The sequence below is a fragment of the Neolamprologus brichardi genome, chromosome 22 (assembly GCF_056152115.1).
Source record: "Neolamprologus brichardi isolate AB-2024 chromosome 22, ASM5615211v1, whole genome shotgun sequence".
NCBI classification, from domain to species: Eukaryota; Metazoa; Chordata; class Actinopteri; order Cichliformes; family Cichlidae; genus Neolamprologus; species Neolamprologus brichardi.
The window spans coordinates 9,395,985-9,411,991 of NC_142124.1; the positions used below are offsets into that span (position 1 = coordinate 9,395,985).

The 16,007-nt window shown below is 39.2% G+C and overlaps 1 protein-coding gene across 2 annotated transcripts; it reads right to left on the reverse strand.

Annotated features, from left to right (window-relative positions):
• Positions 1-543: 543 nt before the first annotated feature.
• eya3 (EYA transcriptional coactivator and phosphatase 3) lies at positions 544-16,007 on the reverse strand. Of its 2 annotated transcripts, XM_087834963.1 has the most exons (19): positions 15,901-16,007; positions 13,232-13,327; positions 11,991-12,040; positions 11,820-11,914; positions 11,654-11,734; positions 11,507-11,561; positions 9,586-9,695; positions 9,186-9,323; positions 8,921-9,006; positions 8,177-8,354; positions 7,211-7,380; positions 6,991-7,074; positions 6,800-6,889; positions 6,289-6,347; positions 6,036-6,196; positions 5,541-5,655; positions 5,196-5,317; positions 4,986-5,086; positions 544-4,212 (listed from the first exon to the last, which is right to left on the reverse strand). In XM_087834963.1, exons 2-19 carry the CDS (start codon positions 13,277-13,279, stop codon positions 4,132-4,134), a joined length of 1,824 nt encoding a protein of 607 aa, XP_087691089.1. In that variant the 5' UTR covers positions 13,280-13,327; positions 15,901-16,007; the 3' UTR covers positions 544-4,131. The 2 variants fall into 2 exon arrangements, with proteins under 2 accessions (XP_087691089.1, XP_087691090.1); XM_087834964.1 differs by lacking the exon at positions 9,186-9,323.

Here is a 16,007-nt window from a genome sequence, read left to right on the forward strand (position 1 = left end):
ATTCAAGTAATGGATTTTTACAAGTTGATACATTCTCTATCTGCTGGTGGTACATACCGTGCATCATGGAATTACAAGGGAATCTGGCCATGAAACTGATCTTCAGTCAATGATTCAACTTGTAAAACTGAATCTGAAGTTCTGAAAATCTGCACTTCAATCAGTAGATGTTGCTGGAATAAAAATCCACTGTGTTGGTGTAAAGAAGCAAAACTAGAAAAACTGCATCTTTGTCCGAAGAATTATGGGCCAAATTGTAGTATTTATTTTAAACTTCAGGTAAGCATTGGGCCTGTGTGGACACAAGTGAGCAATGGCTGGTATAGAAGGTATATTAATCTTGTAATAGAGAAACCAAAAAGACTACTTCCCATTCTCATTAGAAAGCCGACTACACCGGAATCTAACTTTAAGGTTATATTTAATCTAAATATGTTATTTCTACTACTATAATCTACCGTCTTCCAGTCTATATTTGCAGATACATTTCTTTTTAATTTCCCCCCATTTTGAATAAAATCAAACACACAAACTTGAGTCTGAAACCTTTAAAATGTATTTACATTATATTGTCTTACACAGGAAAACCTTACAGGGCTGTTGGGAGGAAATAGTGATTACTGTCATTAAATAATTAGCATTGATTATTATGATAGTGTTGAGTTTCAGGCTCTCTATGTGACCGCAAACAGCCTCACATGTCTGAAAATGAGATGAAATATATATAAAATAAACAGCTTTTGAATAACAGCAATATTTGGCATAAAAAAAGAAAATCTAAGATTATAGTCCCTTAAACATTTCATGGTCATTATGTACGGCCATGATAATATACTTCAAAACAGACGTGACATGCAGACAAAGTAAAGAAATAAACATTCAATAAGCTGAACAGATGCAAAGGTCTCAGTTTTCTGTTTGAGGACTGCTCGTTCTCCCTTGGATTCACTAAGGTAGTAACTGAACGACAGAACGAGCACGCTTTGTTCCAGCTGCTTTCACCTTCTGACCTGCCATAAAACATAAAAAAACCAAATATCGGGGATTGTGATTGTCTAAGCGATGCTAAATGTTTCACAGCAAAAGAAAAAAAATTCTCCTCGTCTAAAGGAGGAAAACATCTGAACGCCAAACTTTAAATTTCTTTAAACACTGAGCCGCAGTGCATGTGGAGTTTTCTACGAGACCTTTCAGTTGCAGTGCAGACAGAACAATCAAGTCAAAAAAAGTCAAACTCAGTAACAAAAGAAAATCTCGACAGTACTTAAAAAGTATTGAGATAAAAATAAAGTAAAATAACACTTTGGATAATAACAATGCAGAGATACGTGTATCAAACATAAAAAGATATTTCCCTTTGAGATTAAGCAGACAGATGATGGTTAAAGGCACAATATAAATATGCACACGGGACACAAACAAAACGACACACAAATACACATTCTTAACGGTCAAGCTGCATGTGTGTGAAAATCTTCTTCAGGCTCAGTTATTGTTCAGTCTTAATCTCATTCAGACTGGGGAAGGTCCATCCCTCTGCGCTCCTCGCCGTCTACATAACAAAACAAACCCCTCAAAATACAGTTAATGAGCAAAGTAGAAGTTTATTGCACTGTCATCCTTTATTTTTGATTCCCTCCTATATGATTTAGAAAGACTTTGGGTTGTTGTGAGGCTGAGTGACGATAACTCAAAGTAACTGAGGAGGTGTGTAAAGCCATTTCTCGTTTACTTCTTTTTTTCCCCTTTATTATAATAATATCTGGGTCTTAGACTGCCTTCTGTACCACTTTCTGACATTCACAGACAAAATTAAGACTGCATCTAATTATTAATCATCTTCCTAATTAGTAATTTGATGCACATCATATCTACGACTCCAATAAGACCAACAGAGCCTCAAAAAGCCAAAAATATTCAGCTGCAAGTTTTCTGGTACTTTGAAAAACAATGAAAAAATACTTTTATGAAAAAAAAAGAAAGAAAATCAACAAACAACAACAACGATGAAAGAAAAACAACACTCCAGAATATTTTATGCTTTCATCTGAAAGTCAGCAAGTTTCCCAGATTATAAGAATAACTCACTGTGATGATCTCTGAAGAACAAAGTCTCATGATCGAGGACTTTGATTAATCCATGTGTGAGAAACTCAGTCATCAAGTTTACACATGAACCCTGGACTATGTCCTCCATGCACACCAGGAAGTAATCTGCTTCAGACGTGTTCTCATTTGTGGGAATATGTTAGGTTTAAGTTTGCGTGCAGAAAGCAGAGCAAACAAAGCTTCTCTGTTCTCTTGCATTTGTTTTAGGGAGGCGCAGGTTATTGAGCCCAATGGACCGAATCAGACAAGGTAGTCAAAAACATTTCAGGGCTACGGCACACGAGTGAAAGCGTCTGGTTTAGTCTCATGTGTCCCTGCTGGGTCGTCTCAGTAATCCAGCCATGGATGCTCATATTTTCCTACTCAAACACTCTGAAAACATGGATCAGGCTGTGACTTGGTTACTTGGGTCATCAAAGAAATAAAAACGCTACATGATCTTCAGCTGTGTAACATTTCTCTAAAACAACAGATGGGCTCAGTTTTTCTTTAAATAGGAGGAAAGTGAAAAGAAGACTTCTACTTTGTGATTAGCTTATGAGCAAAAAATAAACTCCCATTAATCGGGTGTTCACTTGTACTAGAACAATTTTGGAAAGACCAAACCAGCACACTTTAACCAGGCATCAACAGATCCATATCACAGTGAAATGAATATGATAGTGCGGACCTTTGAATCACGGTTTCGTTCTGGTTACAGATTTGTCAATCCACCTCTCTTCTGGGAATTCAAGGACACTTGGGACTGCGCTCTGAGGAGCCCAAAAGACACAAAGAGTGTTGATTATCATTGGCATAGGGAGGAAAAAATGTTTTCAAGTCCAAATATATTCAAAACATCACCAGTCATGACAAAACGTCAGCTTTCAGCTTCAGTTAAAGAAGCTCTTTACAGCCACAAGAGGAAAAAGGATAACTACACTAACGTCAGATATTTAAGTCTCACATGGATGTAGTTCTACGTATGTAGTCCAACCCTGGAGTGTAATTGGAGGCTATTATAATATTTATTCTTTATCATTTATTAAACTTTTATTACTTATTTTTGCAGTATTCTGTTAAGTCACATATTTGTTTTCTTGCCTTATAAAACATCAAATGAAGCCACGAGTCTGAAAACCACACAATGGGGGAAAAAAATAATAATAAAATTACGATCCTTCTGTCCAGTCATCCATTAAACTGATGATGCTCTGTGCATTTTTTCCCACACTTATTACCACTTCCTGCAGTTTGCATCTCTTATCCTTAGCACATGCTCGGTGACCACGGATCACACACAGTGGAGAGGTCAGAACTGATGGTGCTGACTGATGGTGTGGTTTGGTCTTGTCATGACAGTCAGAGATTAATGGCCCCTGCTGCCCTCCATCACTGAGTACCTTTTGTTTAATAACGGTCTGGCTACATGAGAGGTAATACATAAAAGTGGGATTAATTGATACTTGATGACTGTCAGGAACATAATATAAAACATAAAGGCAAAATGATGCTTTCAATTCACCCTGGAAAGAGATCTTTCAAAATAAAAAGCTATGACAACCTCCACAGACAAAGCCACCAACAAACAACGTCTCCTTAGCCGTTTAAACTCAGTGAGAGTTGAGGGATGATGTTCGCTGCAGGACATTTGGATGTTTATGTGAAAACAAAAGCCAAAAACCGTGAAGAAGCTGGATAATAGAAGTCATCCCTTCCGTGTCCAAATCAGTGCCAGTTTCAGCTGCAGTGAGCTTAGCTGCCGTAGAGGAGGGGGTGCTGGGCGAGAGGAACCTTACTTCTGATGACTGACGCGTCCAGTTTGTTTCTCGCAGGCGGCTCCGACCCAAAGTCCGCCTCAAAACGTTCACCAACACATAGCGAGTTGCAAGTCGTCGGACAGCGAGAGCAGATTTCTAACAGGTGAGTGTGGATTGTTGGGCTTGTGGAGAATTTTTCCACACACACAGTTTCACTCCACAAGTCACCAGTACGACGACAACATTTTTCCCTTTGAGTGCACAACATTCAACAGCATCCTCGTTACAAGAAGTCCAGTTCCAGCGCTTGGTGAAGGGACACGAGGTCGCCGTGACTGGAGATCCGCCAGAAAGGCATGTTGTGCTGCAGAGGGGGGGAGACAAAAAATTAGGCACAAGAAAGCAGAGTGTGCAATTGTAAAGAGCACAGCCTGACAAAGTGTTTTGTCCACGTGAGACATTATGTTTGTGGGTCTCCCGTCTACATATGGCAACATACATATGGTTCGTGTTTTCATTTCGTGTTTTAGTGTTTTCATGCAAGAAAATCCCTGCATTTATAATCACTTCTTAAAAATACATAGAAAAAAAAAACACAACTTCCTGGCTCTTATTTTGAAAGTTCACTCATTGTCAACCAGCTTCCCCTGTCCTTCTCATCGTATATGTTTTTTCCTGACAGGTTAACTTTCTACTGAGAAATTCAGGTACTTTCTCAGAGAGGATCTAGGATGAACCTGCTCTGAAGATTCAAGTCAGTCTAAACAGTAACTTCAGCAGGTGGAAAAATGGCTCATGTATCTTTTTTGTTTATTGATTATAAACCATCATCTTTCATGCCACACTGTAAATAACTGTTCAAGTCAATGTCATCCAGGATCATATTCTCCTAGTAAACCATGCCTTGTTTCTTTTTCCTGGTACATGATCTCGTGATCAGGACGAAAAAAGACAACAAATACCATGTGGAACATGTACCTGCATCTTTTTTCCTAAAAATCTGAAATTCTGCCTGTCCACACAAAAACACAATCAAATTGATCCATTAAAATAGGTCAAAAAATCATAAAATGCTGCAGATCATCCAATTTGAAATGAAATAGTTTAAGAAAAAAAAAGGCAAAAATTGAGTTTTACCTGTTTTGCTGCAAATTCCTCATCTCGGCCGTCACCGATCACCACATAAGTCACTTTTTTCCCAAAGCGAGAGACGATCCTCTCAAAGCAGCTCTCTTTTCCTACATGACAGGAAACCGCAGGGAAAAGGAAAATAAAGAATCACATAAAGATATAAACAGATCTTTTTTAAAAAACATTTGACACAGAGTAATTGGGTTGCATACGTACCTATTTTTGTGGCACTGTAGATGTTTTCGATGGGGAAGACGTCTCCCAGGCCGTAGAGCAGCACTTTGGCCAGAGCTGGAACCAGCTGAGTCGTGGTGACCAACACGTTCATACACTTCCCCCTGTTGGTGGGTGTCACACACACACAGATTTATAACATCATCATCCAATTCAACTGTACTTGATTTGATTTATACAGCACTAAATCACAACAACAGTTGTGATTTGGTGCTGTATAAATCAATCAGTTGAATCTCAAAGATGCAAACAAAATATTTTAACAAGGAGTAACTAATCTACGACATACTACCTACGAGCTAAAACGATAACCTGAGGTGCTCAAACCTGGACTGGATGAGCAGCAGAGACTTGAGCGCAGTGCTGAGCCAGGAGTCTGTAACATTCTCGATCTCGGACTGAAGCCTCAACAGCAGCTCCCTCTTCATGGGATTCAACAGGCCTGGAAGACCAAAAAAACCCCAAAGCAGACGTCTATGCTTAGCCTTTGAGCCTCTTCACTGCAAGCTCTAAACTCCGTTAGGAGCAACACAGAAATGCACGCCTTTTACAAAATGTTTCCAATGATCCACCTACTGTGGCTCAAACTGCAAAGTCTGAGTGCAGCTCACCTCCTTAACAGTTTGCGGTTTGTTTTTGGCTGCTGTACTAAAACATTTATTTGTTTAACAAGAGCAGGAAAACAAAGAGCTTAAGTTCCAGCCACTGCTGGTTTCTGGGAGCTGGGAAGAAAAGTCTGGTGTTTTAATGTGAGAATGTATTTTTCCTTCGTCTGAGCTGCTGTCACTTAAGCCTTCACAGGACGCTGCTTTGCAAACTCACCCCCGACATTTCCTTTGTAACTATTGTAGATCTCTTTTAGCCGGCGGTAGCGAAAGGCCAGTTTACGCATCCACTCCACCCCTCCCTGAACTCCTGTGGTGGTTCCTGATGCAGCTCCACCGCTGGGGCCGTTAAATCCATCCGCCATGAAGTTGTAGTTGCTGAAGCAAAGAAAAACTACCTGTGATTACTCAGAACGACACAAAGCATTTTGTAGTGTCTGGGTTAGTTAGCGGGGCAGCGTGTAACACACCTCAGGTCCTGTCCATTGTCATCAGATGCCACATCCTCAACATGGACTTGATCACACTCCTGAAAGAAAACACAAGAAGAGGGATTATTTTCCTCGTTTTGTTAGGAACCAATTAAATATGAAACTAAAACATGTATGACAAGTAATTGTGGGGCTTTTTGAACAACATCAACCTGTTAAAACTCACGGAGGTGGAACCAGAAAAAACACTCACCAGTTACCTGATTAGTATTCACATGTATAATAAGATGCCTTTTGATTGGTTGTAAGTTTAGAAGTGCTCATGTCAGGAAACAGCGCCGCATTTGTTTGTTTAATGCAGTTCAACCGGTTTTTGACAGTCAGCCTATTGTCTATCTGCCTTCTTCTGTCTGACATGCAACTACAAACATGAGTTTGTAAAAAATAAAAGTAAATAAAATCTGGAATTCTGGTTTGTACCAGCTGCTGTGAACAATTAAAAGCTGCTCATCTCTCATATTCACTCCAGTCTAAACAAACTTCACTGCACCTCGAGGTCATTGAAGAAAAGATGGGTGTCTGCCAGCTCAAAGATCAGCTCCTCCATCTGCAAGCCCAAGTTCAACACAGTCGCCGGGTCCTGAACAAAATAAAACAGACCCACAATAAGCATGTTACACAATTCAATAGGTCTAATTTTTGCACTGTAAGCTCAAAGGATTCATCTTTGGAAAAACCAACCTTGCCAAACTTCTGAGCGTAAGAGCCGGTGAGCAAAGAGTGGAATATAATGATGGTTTCATCCAGATCCCATAAGAAAATGCGCTGAAACACAAAAGAACAAGATAACTTGTTGGGCTGCACTATACATTTATCATTGTAAAGATTTCACAAATGTCAAAACAAACTTACTACTATTAATTATATCCACTACTGTTTAATAAGTAAATTAAATGGTTACCTCCAGGTCACTCTCAGCAGGTGGAGAGTTATCAGACTTCTTGCCCTTCCCTTTGGCTTTGCCCACCGAGTTCCTGCGGCCGACCTCGTCCTGATCTCGAGCTCCAGCGGGCACTGCCACAGCTGTAGGAAGAGCCGCACAAACAGGCAGGTTTTCTGGTGGGGACGCATCTAAAACGAGACGAAGAACATGAGCGTGGCAGCCAGCATAAAAAACAACCTTTTAATAAGAGAGCAGCTGAAAGAAGATTCTCATTTTAGTTATTTAGATTTTCCACTTCCACAGCACATTATGGGATTAAAAAGGAGAATTGGCTGCAGACTTTTTCGCTTGTTTACTGAGGTGCAGATCCAGAATATTAGCTGCTCTCTTAACACTTCAGTGTAACCTGGTCTAAAGCTGACAGTTTAATGTCTGATCCAACTACTTTAGATCTTAAATTTCTCATCTGCATCTCTGAAATGTCTCGAGCCATTCAGGGCTGCAGTGGATATCTAAAAAGAGCTCCAGACAGAAAACAAAAAACAGAAGTTATAAGTTCCTCCAGGATGTAGAACAAATTGCATCTTGAAAATGAAAATTTAGCCAAGTGCACAGGAGAACTGATAAAAAAAATAAATAAAATAAAAAGTACACTATACTTCATCCTAACTGTTCAACTAGTTTGTTAAATATTTCTACACAATAACACAAGCACCTTAACAGTGTGTGCAGTATTCATTTAGTTATTTTACAGGTTTTTATTTATGTAAAGTTAACTTAGAGAAAGACAGTACCATGAGACGTTTTGGTTTAAGTATTCTTACTGTGCTTTTTCCTGCTTTAAATGTAGGTACAGCAATGTGTGTTAATGTTACACAGCTATTTACCATGTGCTGTAGAACAAAGTGCTGACAGTTATTTAAGGTAAAGAAACCAAAGGCAGAAAAAAAGGTAAAAGGCAAAAGATAATGAAAAGCCAAAAACCTCTAGGAGGCAGTCCAGCTGAGGCGGCCTCCTCTGATTTCACTGCTGAATATCCAGCAACACCTGCACCGCCACTGTGGTCATCACTGTTAGGTAGCCCAGCAGGCACGTAGCTGGGAGGAAGAGTGTAGTACTGAGAGAACTGACTCTGTCCCAGAGAGTTATAGCTGCTAAAATCCTGGAGAGAAGTGAAACAACAAACAAACGTGATCAGCAGAGTGATGGGAAAGGACCCCACGCAGGGCTGAGTAACAATACGCGGGAACAATCTCATCTTTTCAAGAAGTTCTAATATCACTGAACATAACACAAACTCAGGTTCTGTGTCAGACAGTAAGATGAACCCTCTGTGATCAAAACTTGATCCCAAAAGCATCCACTTCCTGTGGATTTCTGCCCTCACTCAAAGACAAAAATACGGAAGTAAGTTTGAGCTGAATTTTTGCTCACATTGCAAATGCTTTTAATATCCTTTTATAGATCACTACGCATTCTAATCTCCAACCACAGCACAGAGTAAACATGTTGAGCACACACATACAAGACTTCTGCATTCCTTGCTTGAGATTTGCACCATATTAACACTTTGCTCGCATACATTCATAGCTTGAAAGGAATTTTTTCCTTTTCATTTTTGGTCATTTTAAAGGCAATTTTCCACTCCCACGGTGGACCAACTGCTCGTAAAACCACACACAAAGATAATTTTATTCTTTATCTTACTGGAGAATCACTGATTCTCACCTGATGGGCCACCGCCGAGGCGGTTGTAGTCGCGGTTGTAGCTGAAGGGATGTTGGAATACACACTGGATGTTGTGAAGCTTGAGCCTAGAGAAAGAAACAGTCGCATTAAAAGAGATGCAAAGACTAAAATATAAAAATAAAAATACTTCTACATGATGTTATAATGGCAAGAGAGGAAATCAGAGCTGTGCCACTGCAGGTTCTCCTTTACTGTGTTCTTCAGGTATTTGCAGACAGTGAGACAGAGTGAGATGGCAGCTTGCCTTGGCTGGGGTATGAGTAGTGCAGCTGGCCTGGCTGGGTTGAGGTATATGTGGAGCTGAAACTGAGAAACCCAGGCTGGCCACCAGAGGGCGCATCAGGCAGCCCTGTCTCTGTTTTTATGCCTGGCCACATAGCACCTGAAGATGAAAGAGAGCAATGGAAGCTGAAGATGAAAGACGCAGCAGGGGAGAAAGTGGGTCACTGAAGATGCAGCAAAGTTAGTAAACTGGGTACTCCCGTCAAGATTTGTGTTTTTGTGTAAAAGCAGGGTTTAAAAGCAGACTGGTTCAGCGCCAAAGCACAGTGAGGCTTTAAAAGCAAAGTCATGAAGTGTGATGCTTGGATTTTAGAGAGCAGACTGTCCTTAGAAAGGGTCGTCCAAAAAGAGCAGGCACTAACCAAAAGGTGGGAGACCGTAGGTCTGGCCTGTTTGGGGGAAGGATGAGTACACAGTGGACTGGGCCAGAGGAGGAAACGCCACCTGACTGGTGTATGACGTTACTGCTGGGCTGAAAGAGAGAGAGAGAATGACTACCTATAACAAAAGTGAGTACACCTGTAGCAGGTGCATTATACAAAACAAAAGAGCCGGGCTTTGTCTTGATGTAAGAAAAAACAAACAAACAAAAAAACCCACACACACACAAAGAGTTGGATTTTACATCAACACATTTACATACAAACACCTACTTTATCACTTTTACATTCGTAAAAGCACATTAGTAATCTAACCTGGTGGTCTGACAAACCTGCAACATGGTGAGAGTACAAAAGGAGAAAACTGCAGCCATCAATAAAAGTCTTCTTTGGAACATCTCATCAAAATTAAAATGAGGTCCAAACGTTGCAGGTAAAGTCAGGATGCCACAAATCATGCACCAAGTTTACTGTGGTTAACTAAAAGTACACTAAAAAATAAAACTAGATTTAAAAAAAAAAACATTTTAATTAACTAAAATAACTGAAACTACTGATTTAGGTGTTGGTGAACCTGGAAAACTGACAACAATAAATAATAATTTTACCAAACTAAGATAACAGTAGGGATGGGTACCGGTATCCAGTTCCATTATGGCACCGGTTCTGACATAAACGGTAGTAACCAGACCGAAAAGCTGCACAAATTGGTGCTTTATTTCGGTGCTTTTTTCCCCCTGAGATGTCATACACTTTGGATTCTAGCCAATCATTTTACCTTTCCAAGGATAGTAGGCGAGCCCAGGTACGTATGTTCTGGTGACGCATAGCGTTTTTTTTTAAAAGCCGAGAAATGCACTATATTTGATAGCTTGCTGCAAGACCTCACACCGAGCACATCTACTGCGGGTGTGGTGCCTGTTATCGGACCCGGAGTTAGCAACATCCCCCAAGAACCTGAAGAGGAGAGTCCTGGCCCCTAGGCCTGCCAGTGTAGCAGAAATGATGACGGATAATGATGGCAGCAGCAGCCGTTCTTCTCTGCGCGAGTAGCTTAATGTTGTTCGTGTGTCATTTACGTTGAGTAAGCTAACCACGTTATTAAATTAATGCACGTAAGGTGAACTAGAAAACACCGTCGTAGTTACATGCGGCTGTCTTCTTGTTTGATAGAGTGATACCATATATGCCCTATAGCTGCAGAAAAGGCTAACACTGTTATCTTTTTACAAAACAAACAGCTAAACATGAGAGGTTTTAGGACAAAGTTAGTTTTTTCCATTGTTTAAGCACCGGTTCCAACCAAAGGAGGTATGCTGTATCAACAGAAAAGGCTACCTTGGTTATCATTTTGCAGAAAAAAAGAGACTGCTAAAAAAAACAAAAAAAAAAACATAAGAGGTTTTTGGACAAAGTTTGTGTTCTCCATTCTTTAAGCACCGGTTCGAGCACCGTTAAAGCACCGGCACCTTTTCAAAAGTACCGGTTTGGCACCGGTATCGGATAAAACCTAAACAATACCCATCCCTAGATAATAGTTCAGTAAAATTTAGTTCAGTGAAACAAAACTTGCCTGATGAGACTTTGTATCAGTGAGACTGCGAGTCAACCACTTTCCAAAAATTCTGTGTTTTTATTGTAATACCTGGACTGATTTTTCAAAATATAACCAAATAAAAATAAAACCTAATCAGAAAATACAAAACTATAATAACTGTCTCAAACAGATCTATACATTTACCCCACAGTGATCTTCTGACAAGTTAATAACTGAGTGGAAACTGATTAGTATGCTTTGTTTGAAAACGTATTGCATATGTGAGTGAGAATGTTGCAATTTCTCTCTATAAATCTAAATATAATTCATAAAGTTTAATGTCTCACATCCATGCAGCATACTCACTTGCTTCCCTGATAAACCTGTTGGGTGTATTCAGATGTGGCTGTGGCATCGGTGGCTGCAGGAAAAGAGACTATTTTAGCTACAAGAACACTTACAAGAGTAACATCACTGTGAACTGTTTAGAGCCGAGTCTGTTTCTGTTCGTACCAGAATGACCGTACGAGTTAATTGAGTCACCACATGGTTGAGATGCAGCTCCCCTCTCTGCGCTGGACTGCTCCTGTTCACCTGTGGCCACACATGAAATGTCAATAAACTACAGCAACATCTTTCGACATTATGAGCCTTTGATTTTTAAACATATTCTACTGACCTGGATCAATTTGGGCTGTGGACAGGTCAGAATATGAGTTCTCCTGCTCTGATGAACCTAAAACAGCAGCTGGGCTCCCATCATCCCCCAAATCACTGAAAGAGCAGGAAAAATGTTATTGTAATTAAACAGTAATTTAAAAAAGGTGACCCCATATAAGTAGATACCAACCCCGACTCTTTCTTCAGTTTGCCATCTACGTCAATCTTGGCCTTCTTTGCCTGCACATGCACAAAAATGCAGAAACACAAGTCAGACAGCTCACACAATTTAAACAAAGCAGCAGAACACAGTCAGTTTTATTTATTTATGTAGTTTTAATTAAGAAAAAAAGGTGCATGGGTTGACATTGATCAGCCACTGTGATATCAGCATGAATAGTAAATGACAACCTTCTGGGTAATAGAACAGTTCTTTACTGCACTGAAAACAAACAATATATAATATAACATCATTATGATCTATGCACCTCAAATCGTCCTGTGTTACAGCCAAGACATTAAACACAATGTATAGAAAATTAGCATTAATAAAGTAGAATAAGTCCATAAAATAAAGGTAAACTAAATAAACTAAACAAAACTGCTCAGTTAGAGAGATTAGAGGGAAAGGGCTAAATTAAATAGAAATCTATAGTTTAAAAAAAATACAGGAGTCCAATATGTAAGTAAAATATAAAAGGTAAAATAATGTTAATAAAACTCAAACTGAATGTTGAATATAGAACTCTAAAAAGTAAAACAGCTCACCACACTGACAAGAGAAAACAGCTGTACACCGCTGTAAATAATTCTCGTGTATAAACAGATTTGTAATACTTTAATAGACGTATTTTGCAGGTAGAAGATGAATCTGCATATCATCGATTGTCTCAATTAACCATCAATTATCTTTTAGATGATAAAAAGAGAGCAAAAGCCTTTTAATGCTCCACAAAAAAAATGATACACTGTGAGGTTTTCCTGCCTCAAAACAGGCCTTTGGTGGTGACCATGCAGGTAATCATATATATACAAATAAGGCAAAAAGTCTGTATAATCTAATTATCATATCATATCATAAGTATATACACTTTCTTATCATTTTATCAGAAAACATGACTGAACTTGAGTGATTAAGACCTTAAAAAAAAACTGTTAAACGGTGGGTATGCTTGGGTATAATGACATTTTCTTTGGCATCTCTCATAGAGATGAACACAAAAACAGAAAATAAAGATAAAGACTGACTAAAGCTGTCTCCTAAAATCCAACTTTGCGTTGGCTAAAACAGAAAATATGAACAGAAAATGAAATATTTGCTATCTTAAATATTTGCATGAACTTTAAGCCACATTTTTGTTATCATACACAAAAACAACAGTTACAGGAAATCAGTAAAGTTACTATGCAAATGACTCCATGCATACTCACCGGCAGCTCCTGCGAGTCATCCATCTCTGCAGCGGAGCGGCCCGACATGTCTGCACACTCAGCCTACTCTCTGTACCTGGAGAGCCTGGCGGGACCCTGCTTCACACCACCACAGAAGCAAAGACAAACAGGCACAGAGTCAATGGTGGGAGCACAGTCTTATATAGTACCCCATACGTGACTCCCCCCTCCCCTTGTCCCATAAAGTGAATCCCTCTCCTGCCCCTATCAGGGTTCGATCAGTAGGAAGGCAGTGGCGATGAAGGAAGTGGGGCACCCTGCTCTAATCTCCAGCACGAGACTCGCAGGTGAGGCACGTGTGGCATTGACGCTCACCAACGTCCTCGCCACTCTGTTTTTACTGCAGGATTAAGGATGCGTGCCACCTTACATGCAAACTAACCTACATTCAACGAAAACATACCCTCTGGGAGCATTAGCTGCTCAGGTGCATGCTCTCATATCAATAGATGCCCCGGGGGGATAAGATCTAACCTCGTTTTGTCCACTGCTCACTTTAACGGGCCTCTGCCCACAGCTGGAGGGATAAGCATTTACTCAACTGACATAATGTAAAAGCAATCAGAGAAAATAGGTCAGTCTGCAAATTAACACCAAATCAATGTGTCAGGTAGGTGTTGTTCTTAGAAGTGGTTCATTAAAGAACATGCAGGCTTGTGCCAGATTTAGATAAGTGAATTAAAAAAATATATATGCTAATGACATTTTTAAAGTTAACTGAATTAAAACGAGAAAAAAATTATTTTGCAGGTCTCTCATTTAAGAAAATTAATTATTAATTGATCATTGGATTACCAAACATCTTTATTATATGAGTTCTCAGTCTAATGAATGCCTTCTGCAAAAAACAAAAAGACCCACTTAAACCAACAGATATAAATACTTATATAATGCAGCTGCAACATTGGTCAGTAAATTAACAAGAAAATAATAATTGTAGTCATTTATATGTAAAACCTGGAGTCAGCTTTTCAAATGGGAAGATCTGATTTCATTTTTAAAATCATAGAGTAAAAACTGAGTACCTTTCAGTTTGTTGTTTGCTGGTCAGACAAAATAAAACATAAAATAATAAAGAAAACCAAAAAATTAAAAGAGAGCTTTCTTTCTTATTTTACTTCCACTTGACAGAGAAAAGATTAAACAAGAAAATAATTATTTGATTGTTTGATGGATTTTAAAAAAAGTTATTTAAATGTATTATTCAGGTTTGCAGAGTAATGTAATATAACATAATATAATAAAATAATTAAAATATACAAGGCTAGACAGTACTGGGAAAGTTAAAAATAAAATAAAATTTAAAAAAAATCTACATTTACTACTGAACCACAAAGTTGCTATTGAAAAGCTTCACACGCCTTCTGCAAGCTGCAGACAAGCGAGTCAGTAGGTGGTGATTTCATGCATGCTACAGAGCAAGTTAGGTTTGCAGCACAAGTTACCGTGGCAATATAAGATGTAAACTGCCTTCCTAGTGCAGAAAAACTAATGGTTAACCCTGAAGTTACCTGGATAAGCCCAAATCCTGCTTCATAAAACAGGCTTCTGATGGCGTCCTTTCAATTGCTGTGGTTTGTTTTATTTAAGAAGGGCCAAGCCATATTTTAATACGAATATTCTATGAATATGAAATAAGAATAACACGAAAAGGAAGTGTACAAAGTACACAAAAAAGTAATAAAGCATTAAAACATATACATATGCAGAGACAAATAACAGAATGACAAAACCATTACTACAAATTTTAAAAGCCTTACTACACATTTTTAATATATACATTTAAATGACTAAAGCAATATGTGGTTAACACGGATTTATTATTACTAATTCACAACTCCCTCCTTACTAATAACTGGTATCGCTCCTTAAAAATGTCATATAGGTGTATTGATTGCCGTGTGCAGGCTGCAAATCTGTGTGTGGGATGTGATTATTAAATGCGTTTGCTCTAGTGCACATGCTACCATCGTTGTTTGTTCTGTATGTTATTCTAGCATTAATCCTGGAACGACAGATTGCATCAAGTCATGCGAAAAGTTCCCATCCATGACATCTCCAAATGCTAACAGACTACCGTTAGGTTAGCTGAATTTAGCACCCGGGAACAGTTTACTGTGAAGGTGAAGCCAGACATCGGTCTACTTCCTGGAGAACAGCAACTCGCCAGTTCTATCCGGGGACAACCGAAACATTAATTCGCACAACATACTAAGTCAGACGTGACTAAATAATTTAAAGTGACTGGCACAAACTAATAAAAGAAACAAACAGACCCAAGTAAAAAGCACGAACTCACCAGCATTTAGACTACACCGGAACGCTAGCGTCCCAACGTTAGCAGACAATGTCGATTATCACTTATTCTTTAGTGGCAACTTAATTACAGTGAATTTTGCCATCAGCTGTTCAATTTGCATGCACTGCGGTCTTCCCAACCCTGTACACTGGGGAATTAATCACTAGCTGTACTTGTTTTCCCCCGGGCATAAAGTTTCCCGTTCCAGAGATTAGTCGGGACCAGCAGCCATTGGAGTAGGTATTGAAATGGCAGCGTGTGAAAGCATCTCACTTCTGCTGCATTCATCTGCAAAGCTGATTGCAAAACAAAAACCCGAAACACAACAAAATCATCCAGACAGTCTTACCATTGAAGGAGCGATGGAGGAACGCTTTTAATTAAGCGCCTTTGGTTGAAACCACCATATGAAGCTTTGTCTGTTGTTAGGGAGCACTATTTTGCAGGAAGTGGTCG

Excerpts from the sequence above, each read along its gene's own strand:
- eya3 (XM_087834963.1), bottom strand. The coding sequence starts at position 13,279 with ATGTCGGGCCGCTCCGCTGCAGAGATGGATGACTCGCAGGAGCTGCCG. Across the intron at positions 7,381-8,176 it reads AGCTGGACTGCCTCCTAGAG|ATGCGTCCCCACCAGAAAAC; the intron begins GTTTTTGGCTTT and ends GTCTCGTTTTAG. Across the intron at positions 5,087-5,195 it reads CTACAGTGCCACAAAAATAG|GAAAAGAGAGCTGCTTTGAG; the intron begins GTACGTATGCAA and ends CCTGTCATGTAG.